At 37.4% G+C, this 10,355-nt stretch overlaps 3 protein-coding genes across 3 annotated transcripts; 2 read left to right on the top strand and 1 right to left on the bottom strand.

Annotated features, from left to right (window-relative positions):
• The first annotated feature begins 222 nt into the window (after positions 1-222).
• Positions 223-1,480, top strand: LOC138941072 (tetratricopeptide repeat protein 12). Its single transcript, XM_070310415.1, has 4 exons — positions 223-360; positions 423-626; positions 703-1,095; positions 1,183-1,480. Exons 1-4 carry the CDS (start codon positions 225-227, stop codon positions 1,245-1,247), a joined length of 798 nt encoding a protein of 265 aa, XP_070166516.1. The 5' UTR covers positions 223-224; the 3' UTR covers positions 1,248-1,480.
• LOC138941070 (UPF0415 protein C7orf25 homolog) lies at positions 1,128-3,842 on the bottom strand. Its single transcript, XM_070310413.1, has 4 exons — positions 2,900-3,842; positions 2,160-2,592; positions 1,544-2,061; positions 1,128-1,458 (listed from the first exon to the last, which is right to left on the bottom strand). Exons 1-4 carry the CDS (start codon positions 3,047-3,049, stop codon positions 1,372-1,374), a joined length of 1,188 nt encoding a protein of 395 aa, XP_070166514.1. The 5' UTR covers positions 3,050-3,842; the 3' UTR covers positions 1,128-1,371.
• On the top strand, positions 2,921-10,355 carry LOC138941069 (zinc finger matrin-type protein 3). Its single transcript, XM_070310412.1, has 8 exons — positions 2,921-3,528; positions 5,948-6,445; positions 6,623-6,696; positions 6,861-7,013; positions 7,105-7,199; positions 7,396-7,709; positions 7,780-7,845; positions 7,954-10,355. Exons 1-8 carry the CDS (start codon positions 3,489-3,491, stop codon positions 8,103-8,105), a joined length of 1,392 nt encoding a protein of 463 aa, XP_070166513.1. The 5' UTR covers positions 2,921-3,488; the 3' UTR covers positions 8,106-10,355.

Genomic DNA, 10,355 nt, shown 5'->3' on the forward strand with positions numbered 1-10,355 from the left:
ATTAAATATTAGTAAATATTTTTATGCTGTAATTTGATTTAATTAATACATGTATTAGTTAATATTGATTATATATAAGTATATAGTAATACGGTAGACATAGCGCCCAACAAACCATAGCAACATTATTATGTTTCTATAGAAACAAATTACTCGATATTTCTTTGTCTATAGTGCATATGCCGGATTTCCTAATTGTTTCTACAATTTTTATATAAAAAGAAATGGATGTGAATATGAAGAATGAAATAAATTGTGATAAAATAGAAAAGGCAAGTCATATTATTAATGACTTAAACCCTGATAAAAATGTAACCGAGGAAGAATTTCAAAATTTCATGCACCGTGTTACCGAAGTAGGTAGGTATTCGTGTGACTGCGTACTGCAATTTTATATTTTTCAATAATATTCCTTATTCAAGAAAAAATAGTCAAGAAGTTAGCATCTTCTGATCCAAAGGAACAAGAATGTGGAAAAAAGTTAGCCGATGAAATTTTAGAAAAAAATGTTCAAAAGGAAATTTATGATGATGAAGAGATAAAAATTAAAACTAATCGATCAATAATTAATAAATATTCTTCAAAGGAGGATAGTTCTTTTAATGATCCAAACAAGATATCACGAGGTAAGTTATTTTTCGAGCAATACAATACTGTCATTAAACAAATGCAATGAATTATAAATTCATACAATTTATATAGAAATGTTTATTAAGAGCATAGAAAATGATGCTAAAAAACGAACTGAAGATCGTAAGATAAGAAATGAACGAGCAGAAACATTAAAGAGAATTGCAAACGGTGCATTCAAAGAAGGGGATTACGAGAAGGCCGTGACTTATTTTAGTAAAGCATTAGAACAACGTAAAGATTCGTCTGTATTATGGAATAATCGTGCGTTATCGTATATGCATCTCGGATTATTCGAAAAGGCCTTACATGATTGCAAATGGGTGTTAAAACTGAACGATTCAAATTTGAAAGCTCTTTTGAATAGCGCTAAATGTTATTTGAATCTTGGAAACAGGGAGAAGAGTAAAGAATACATACGGATGGCCAAAGAAAGAAATCCTTATTTCAACATATTTATTAATGGTATTACAAGTTTATTAGTGGTATTGAATATTTTTAAACAACTTAATTTTATATCATTTCATATAACAACTACTTCATATTTTACAGAGTTTGAAGAAAATTTAGAGAGGAAATTTAAATTCAATATTCAGGTAATTAATGATGAAATATAGTAACCTTTTTAAAGGGATAATGTAGAATATTGTTTCAATATAAAGTAGTATAATAAATTAGCAATAAAGGTATATTTGGTATCGACGTATACTTCCTTTGTAATTGCCTAAATAATGAGTAATATCAAGATGGTTCTATTTTCATTGCGTTACTTTCTTTCATTTCTGATAGAGATCTTGGTTCGTGTAAAAAAACTGTACACTCAATGCCCTAGAAAAATGTACAATGGTATCTGTATAATATTAACTTTTAGAAATGTACAAAAAGATTAATCCTGTACAATGTATATGTTTACCTGCATACGTGCCGCTCTTACAAATCCTTCATTAGCAGAAACAGTGATACTTTTCATATTTTCACCTGTTGCGAAAACCAATCGCGATCGATCCTTAATTTTGCCGCCTAAACGCAATTCCATAACTCGACCAGTGGTTATATCATCAACAATTCGAACTTTTTTTAATAATTCGTGAGCCCGCAACGTCTCTTTTGGACCACCAATGACATCAATGATATTCATAAAATTATTATATGCTGTCTGGCAAACTATAAGTTCTTTCTTACAAAACAAATTTTCCAGAATTGGTTTTATAGGACGCTTTCTTTCCATTTCTGTCTGTTGTGTAAGCAGCGGTTCACGATAAATATAATCATTATATCCATTAGACATATTAGTAACATAAGCCAATAGCGTTGATACATCTAGATTCAGGAGTTTAATCTCAGTCGAGAGTGCAGATGTATTTAACAAGTGTAAATCCAAATTCTGTTCAGAATCATTCGTAGAATCTTTCAGCAATTCCAGATCGTGTTCTACCTCAAAAACATAAATATACACAACAATGAATACATACTATATATATTGTATAATGCTTGATTTTTTTTATATATATTTATCAAATTATACTGACTATTTAAAATATCATTATCCATATCTATTCTATCTCCTTCAACTATAATACCCATTTGCTCCAAACGCAAGGCTAAAGGAATCTCTATGCCACAAGCAAAGTGAAATATCACATCTGGTGGCTTATAATGATATAGATGGCATTTGCTACACATAAGATACAAATTAGCTTGATCCAGAACAGATTTCTGTCCGTATTCTCCTTTACCAAGAGATATCAAAGTTAAAGCTCTAGCGTTTCTCGCTATAACTTTCACCCATGAAGCGCCATTGTTACACACTATATCAACTTCCAAACGTGACTTCTGATGCTTAAAAGGTCTCATTACACTGATAAGATCCTTGGCGCAAGATAATCTAGCCACTATAGCATTAAGGTGAATCAGATTCGTACTCTGTAAATGTTTCTTCTTCAAGTTCCCTGCACAATGCACCTTTGCAAAGAAAAAGACAAAATTATTAATCTGCTAATGAAATTTGTGCCGATCTACTTTATCACAATTGATTAATTGTCAACGTAGCTTTTTTTTTTCTTTTTTATCTATAGATCACAATAGATTTTATTATTATCTTAACTGCATTTTTTCTGCATTTGAGATAAATTAAATGTATATATGTATATATATATAGACTTTACAAAACATAAATTTAAAAAAGAGAGGGACAAATTTAATATCGATTAGAATGTAAGCCGTTTAACGCTGCTCAATTTTTAACAGAATCGACAAAAATGTATCTTACTTTTTCTAGAAACTTTATCTCTTGTTGGATCTTTCGTATCAATTTGTCAATCCCATCGATCTTGCCCATGAGCTTCAGTCGCTCGATCATATCGCGGCCGCTGGCGATTTTCTCCTCGTGGCACTGAACCAGCTCGTCCTTGTCTTCCATCGTCGTCGCGGATTCTCCATCGACGATCGGCCGCACGTGCGAGATCGAATCTTTCCTATTGCACGTGACAATTCCGTACGGTGTCCAAGAACGTCGACGAGCGTAGCGTGCGCGGCCATCTTACGCCGCAGGTCAATATCACGCGCCGCGTAATGTCGTCGGCTTGTGTCAAAGGCGGCTGGAATTAACCTAACAAACTTTTCGTCCCCGACAAGTGACAGTCGATGCCAACGTACGAGTCGCGGCGCGACGTTACGTGCCGTTATAGAACGGTGACGCGAAACTGTGTCAAGTGCAATACGACGAGGAGGAATTCGCGACGCGCCGACACACGAGCGCGGAGTCATAGTGTCATCGCGAATCGCGACGCAAGCCTGTCAAGCTTCGCCGGACGAAGATAATTGTCGCTCGGATAAAATCTCCTCCCAACGCGGAGGAAATGTCCAGCGCCAAGATCATAGAGAATCCAGAAGTGCCGGGTGAGTCGTCCTCGTCCATCGGCTCGGAACGATCCATTCTCTCTCTCTTTCTCTCTCTCTCTCTCTCTCGATTCGTTACGTCGCTTCGCGATAACGTGCGCCTGTGTGCGACAACAGGGTATAGAATCGGTGTTATGGGAAAAAAAAAAAAAGAAATAAAGAATACCGGCCGTGACAAGGCGTTAGAATCGTGACATATTTCGTCTGTCCACCGGATATGCAAGTCGAGAGAGATTGACCAAGTGATGTGGATTTAATCCGCGATTACTTGGAATGTAATACTCGCGCTATGAAACTGCCATCATGACACGCCGGACAAGATGATTAGCGTGTATACATTGACGAGTAAATTGCGCGAGTATCGTATTCCGAGGAGCGCGTGCATAGATCACGCGATATGCGAACGCACAATGTTATATACGGTAGATCTGACCTGTAATGTGATTTCCGATCAAACTTTTATTGAATATAGTCACGATATTTTCTACCGCTTTATGTCGATTCCGTTGATTTTATAAAAGAAGTTTATCAATTAATCGAGGGCATGTTTAAAAAATAGAAATATCCAAATTTCAATATATCCAAAATATATATATATATATATATATCGTAAATATTATTGAATCTAAGTAAATATTATTATTATATTTCGTAAATATTATTGAATATATATATATACTGAATGGCTCATTTTAATCCATCCAGTCGAATATCTCGAAAAACCAAGCCCGAAAGAGAAAAATGTTTCAGACAAAAGTTGTGTGGCTTCAAGAGGGCCATAAGATGGTGACAATGATTTGACCTTGGAACATCATTTGAAGGTCATGTGAAGGTCAACTTTAAAATCTTAAATGGAAACCCCCATTTTTTATTTAGTATTCTTGTAGCTGACATCGAGAGCTTTTCAAAACACTATAATAAAGTATTTTTTTATTAAGTACTTTTCGAGTTATTTTATATTTTAATCTGACATATTTTCATATAAAAAATAAAATATTTCGTAAAATATTCAGCTTTCGATAATTTTACCGCAATACTTCTATGTACATAATAATAAGACAAATTAATTAGTGCCAAAAAAAACAAATAATTGTTTAAAAAAATACATTGTAGATAATTTTCTTAAAGACAATTTTTTTTTTATACTAATTGATTTGTCTCATTATTCTGTACATAGAAGTATTACGGTAAGATTATCAAAAACTAAATATTTTACGAGATATTTAATTTTTTATATCAAAATATGTCAGATTAAAATATAAAATAACTCAAAAAATACTGAATAAAAAAATAGTTTATTATCAAATCATCTTATGGCCCCCTTGAGGCCACACAACTTTTGTCTGAAACATTTTTCTCTTCCGGGCTTGGTTTTTGAGATATTCGACTGGATAGATTAAAATGGGCCACCCAGTATATATATATTTAAAATTAAAATGTAATAATGTTTAAACAACATTTAGCAGAAAAATATATATGCCTTATAATTATAAAATATAACATAATTTTAAATATAAATGATAATAAAAATTAATTTGCTTAGATTAGCATATTCGAAAATGAAAAAATGCAACTTGAAATCTTTTTTGTCTGTAATCATACAAAATTCATTTGTATAGAGGCTACGCTGTAAAATATATAACTGTTTCGTATATTTGTTTGCCAGTAATATTCAAATCATAAAACAGTTAACGGGCGTTGAAATAAATTAAGCCATGACTGTGACACTAGACACGTGATAAGCTAAATATTATATACCGCTGTCTGGACGCACGAGATGTATTATCGGGTGTGAAAACTCTTTAAAAAATGTAATTAGCGCTGAGTGAGTTTATTGCCGGCAATTAAATGCAATTCCTTCGTAAATTATAAGCGCGCGATAAGCATCTTGTCTTAATCGCCGCGCGAAGCGCATCGCTTCTTTCTCAATCGCTTTTTTATATTTTTCCGCAAAACCGGAATTTTGGCGGATCGTTATCGGTTCGCTGTAAATGCATTGTTGTAATCCGGATGCCCTAATAAACTCACTGTCTCTGATGCCCTTAATCAAATTTAAAAAACTCTCTTTATTCGCTTTTTCGCTCAATTTATTTTACCGTTAGAGATTAAATAATGGCGCGAAATAAATTTAAATAAGAGGAAATAATACAAAACTGTGGATCATATATCGCTACATAATTATTTTACCATGTCGCAAACTTGAAAACTTTTTCTGTAACAAAACTTTGAAAGATTGCCGCAATAAAACAGCGGGGTACGATTTTCAAAACAGCTGGCTTTTTTATTTTTTTTATTTTTTTTTAAGCGAGAAAAATATGGTACTGTTCCGGGATGAAGAGCCCATTTTTCTTGCCTCGAGACTCTAGCACAGATGACTCTCGAGAAAAACCTTTCGTTTACCTCAATTTTCTCGCAATAGGATTCGAATGCTTTCTGCCACCGCCACCGCCACCGCCGCCGCCGCCGCCTCCCCCGCCACCACCACCGCCGCCTTCTTCTTGTACGAATAAACCCTCGGACAACAACAATGGACAATCGACAACGACGAAACAGCAACGAACGACGAGCGAGAACGTGATGACTGTCGGTGCAACGGCACCGATTGCGACCGCCAACGACGGGGTTCCTCCGACCCTCGGTACATTCTCGAACGTCCTCCCCGTGCCACCGAGTCCATACATGCTGCATCCGACGATGCAACCGCAAACTCCCGGACAGCCATCAACCCCGACCCCATGGTGGATACCCACCGACAGCGATACCTCGGACCTTTACGTCCAATGGTACGATCCGACCTATAAGGGTGCAGCAACCGCGACGGCAGTCTCTCCCGCGGCGACACCAGCCATTGGAAAAAACAAGAGCAAGAATTTTTACAAACGCAAGAATGAGTTTATCGATCCCGCGCAGGATGCAGGTAATTAAGAGAGTGGCGTTTTGAAAATATATTTGATTTTAAAATCGGTCTGTATATGATATATGAATCTTAAAAAAATGAAAAAACAAAAAAAATGAAAACGGAATTGTTATTTTATATATTTTGTACTGTATAAATATTTAAGAGAACGTTAACTCTTTTGCATTGATTTCTCAGAGAAAGTGGCGAGTGCGCAGAGGGAACTGTCGGCGCTGATGAAACCGCTCAAATGTGATCTGTGCAATGCAGTCGTAAGGCTCGGCTAATCATAATCGGATAATTAAAGAATCTTCTCTCTCTCTCTCTCTCGGTTTAAATTTAGTTTAAATTCCAAGAATAAGTCGTCGATGTATAAATCTCTCACGTCGAAAAATTATGAGCATCGTATATCGACGAAGCGAATCGTACTTTGCAGATGAACTCCACGTTGCAAGCGAAATTGCACTATGACGGCAAGCCACATCAGAAAAAAGTATCGATGTTTCTCAATCAGAGCGTTAAAAAACAGAAAACGGAAGATGGCCAAGTGAGCAGTACGACCAATAACGACTGGCAAAACTACTGTGATGTAAGAGGCCTCCAAAATGTGTTTTGCCTACAATTATGTATTTTTACATACATAAATTAATATGTACCTTGCATACGATCTGCATTGCTAGATATGCAAAACATGGTTCACATCGCAAACAGACGCCACGCAACACTACGCGGGCAAAAAGCATATTAGAGCGGCGAACGGTGGACCTCGCGCAAGGTATTTACCTACATATACATCATGTTTCATAATAATAATTGCATTAATATAATCCTACGATATATATCTAATAAAAAATTTAATTTAATAATATTCACACACACAGACACAGAGTATAGCGTGCGCATTAATAATGTAGATTGAGAATTTAGTGCGATTTGTCATAATAACGATAATAAGATGTTGCGTTTCACAGGCCATCAAAAAAGTCGCAGAATCAAAATCAGTACAATCAGGTGGATTCGACGGGTCGCTTCGGAATTGGAATGGCTTTCCAGGCGGATGTGCAACTTGCGCCGACCGCGGCACCGGTGGTGCCCGACGTAACCGCCGCGACTCCAAATCCGGCCGCGGCTCCATCTATTTACACAGCATCATCGTTCCTCACACCGTTGCGTTGCGACTTGTGCGGAGTTTCGGCCAACCGTCAGGATCAACTGGAGACGCACAAACGCGGAGCCCGACATTTAAGGATGTTAAAGCTCAATGGACTTACTGTGCCTGAAGCCGGTAATATCCGTGAATGAGATAAATACATATTGTACGATAAAACTTATGGACGCTTTCTATTCCATTTCAGTTGAAAACGAAAACATCTCCAACATCTCGGAACCTATAGACTATTCTATTTATCGGACACCATCGGGTAAGGAAATATATATATACGATGTATAGAGAAAAAATTCGAGGAAAGAAAATATAGTTGCATGATTATAGCGGAATATTAATGTAGCAATGGGTTTTTGTTTTGCAGGCCAATATTACTGCGCACCGTGCAATCTATCGTTAAATTCGGAGACCACGTTCGCTCAGCACGTAGAAAGCAAGAAACATAAAAATCAGTCTAATCCAAAGTTGCCCAACGCTGTGGTAGCGGCAAAAAAAGCCAGATTCAAGAAAAAATAAAATTGCGATAATGATATTATTTTTTAATGCAATGACACAGTGTTCCCCAGCTGATTCGTTTATCCATTTCTTTAATCAAAACTTTGACTATGTTTTTGTTTCCGCGTACGCGTGTGTTTCCATTTCATGGACATTGTATGATAAGAAGATTAACCATCTTTGTTTTGCGTTAAAAATGCAATAAACTGTGATAAACTGTTAAACGTTGGAATGTTTTCAAAATCGTAGCCGTGTCTCTTGAGGCGTACGCTATTAAAATCTTCGTACGTCGCCGAATTTTATTAAACCGCAGACGGAAGAGGTGTCGAATATTGCGAATTAATGCGAAGATAGATCGAGCGTCGGCGCGACTGATGGGAAACGTAAATGTGTTAGTTACGCGGAATGAGTATATTTTAATTAAATACCGATTAACTCTAGATTAAATTTGTAGTAAATCGAGCGCGATGATTTAGACGGCGGCTCGTTAAAGCGCGTCTCGAGCGTCGCGTAATCGTCTTCCACATTTATTCAATTACCGAGGTTAACACGAACCACATGATAGAACTGTCGTAAGATTCGCGAAATTCTCGCGTGAATGTGTGTGCGTGTCTGTGCGTGGGTGCGTGTGCGTGCACGCATGCGTGTGTGTTATACTGCGCCACTATATAAAATTTATGCGTCGTTCAGTTCTATCTCGCGACCTTGCACCGCGTTTTATGGGCAAACAAACGAGCCAAATCCTCATAAGACACGTATAACGGATCAACGTTTTCCGCTTCTTTTTATTGTCATTTATTTGCGACGAATATATCTCTTGTAAAACCTGCGGCGAAAATAAAAATGTCGGGTAAAACATGAATCAAACAATAAAGTACCTGCGGAGGCAGCAGCAAGATCAGCAGCAGCAGCAACGTTTATGATGGGTATCCAAAAATAGCAGTAGAAAATGAGCAGTCTTCAAATCGAATCGTCCAGCAAGGAGAACGGATGAATGTCTCCCGGTGTTTAGGAGAATTCTTGATCATCGCGACGATAGCGTCGCGTAATTTCGAAATACAAGTTTTCAGGGCGAATGAGAATTGAAGAAAAAAAGGAACAAGTACATGAAGAAGAGTTTGAAGAATCTGAACTTCAAAGGTGTACTCGAAATTCCTCTGGGCTTTAATAGTTCCCCCGAATACACGACGCATCGCATACCAGAGATTTTCTAATGAACCTCGGCAATTTAGCGGCCGCGCTATTCACCGGCTTTCGACGCTATCTTTTTGGTTTTCGTAGAAATCTCTTCTTTCCCCCTCTCAGCGGTGCGACGCGCGAGATTAGGATCGCTCTCGCGAGTGGACTTGTAGATTGTTGGTTTATACCTGCGCTTCGGAATTTTATGACCTCTCTCGTTTCACGTGTAACATGTATTCGTTTCGTTTTATTTTCTACTACGTTCTTTCCCGACCGACCAATGTCCCTTTTTCATCTTTTCGTCTCCCACGAATAAACGCGTTGTTTTCATCTTCGGTTTTATAACCCGAGACCTACGAAAGCGTAGTCACTTTTGTACTGTATTTTGTCGTACAAACGGAATTTATGATGAAAGAGGTACGCGCGCAAACTTTTCGTCAAATGATGAAACATGATAACACGGTCCGATTTCCAGCCGCTGAAGCGAAGAGAAAAAACAAATTAATCTATGACGCGGCGGAGATTTTAAGCAACGTATAAAGCCATTAATCGTCCGTCCTGAATTCCGATGGAATTCGTCTCGATGACTGGAGAGAATTTCTGAGAAGCCTCGGTTCAAAGTAAAGAGTCTCTTCCACCTGCAACGGGCAGTGGCGGTGCAACCAGACGCCGTGAAAAAATCAATCGATCGATCGACCGACCAACCGATCGCTCCACTTCGTGGCCCTTCCCCCTTTTCCCGTTCTCAAGGTTCCGCGATCGGCTCCTCGTTGTTCTCTCTCGAACTCGGCTCGATCTCTTGGATCGAAACGCGCAAAAATCACCTATTTGCCATGAAGAAAATCTCAACCGCTACGCAACACTACGTGCTATTAGGAACGCATGAATAACCAGAGAGCAAGAGCGAAAAGAAAACCTTGGTGATTGCGATTATTCCATGGAAACACGAAGAGATTTCTGTAATCGACGAGTTTGCCCTACAAACAGCGCATATATAATAATATGGAAATAATAATTACGAAAAGAAGTTTCAAAGCTTAAAAAAAAAAAAAAAATTTGTGTACGTGTGTGCATACTTTTTTAAAAATATAA

Source organism: Polyergus mexicanus, unplaced genomic scaffold, assembly GCF_030449975.1.
Source record: "Polyergus mexicanus isolate NDT 795.1 unplaced genomic scaffold, iyPolMexi1.0 SCAF_18, whole genome shotgun sequence".
Lineage (NCBI taxonomy): Eukaryota > Metazoa > Arthropoda > Insecta > Hymenoptera > Formicidae > Polyergus > Polyergus mexicanus.

Bases quoted from the DNA above. Each gene is read 5' to 3' on its own strand.
- LOC138941070 (XM_070310413.1), bottom strand. From the start codon at position 3,049: ATGGAAGACAAGGACGAGCTGGTTCAGTGCCACGAGGAGAAAATCGCC. The intron at 2,593-2,899 runs GTAAGATACATT...TTCTTTGCAAAG, and splicing joins AGATAAAGTTTCTAGAAAAA to GTGCATTGTGCAGGGAACTT. The intron at 1,459-1,543 runs GTAAACATATAC...ACATTTTTCTAG, and splicing joins TAAGAGCGGCACGTATGCAG to GGCATTGAGTGTACAGTTTT.
- LOC138941072 (XM_070310415.1), top strand. From the start codon at position 225: ATGGATGTGAATATGAAGAATGAAATAAATTGTGATAAAATAGAAAAG. The intron at 627-702 runs GTAAGTTATTTT...CAATTTATATAG, and splicing joins TCCAAACAAGATATCACGAG to AAATGTTTATTAAGAGCATA. The intron at 1,096-1,182 runs GTATTACAAGTT...CATATTTTACAG, and splicing joins TTTCAACATATTTATTAATG to AGTTTGAAGAAAATTTAGAG.
- LOC138941069 (XM_070310412.1), top strand. From the start codon at position 3,489: ATGTCCAGCGCCAAGATCATAGAGAATCCAGAAGTGCCGG. The intron at 3,529-5,947 runs GTGAGTCGTCCT...TTCTCGCAATAG, and splicing joins AGAGAATCCAGAAGTGCCGG to GATTCGAATGCTTTCTGCCA. The intron at 7,846-7,953 runs GTAAGGAAATAT...TTTGTTTTGCAG, and splicing joins TATTTATCGGACACCATCGG to GCCAATATTACTGCGCACCG.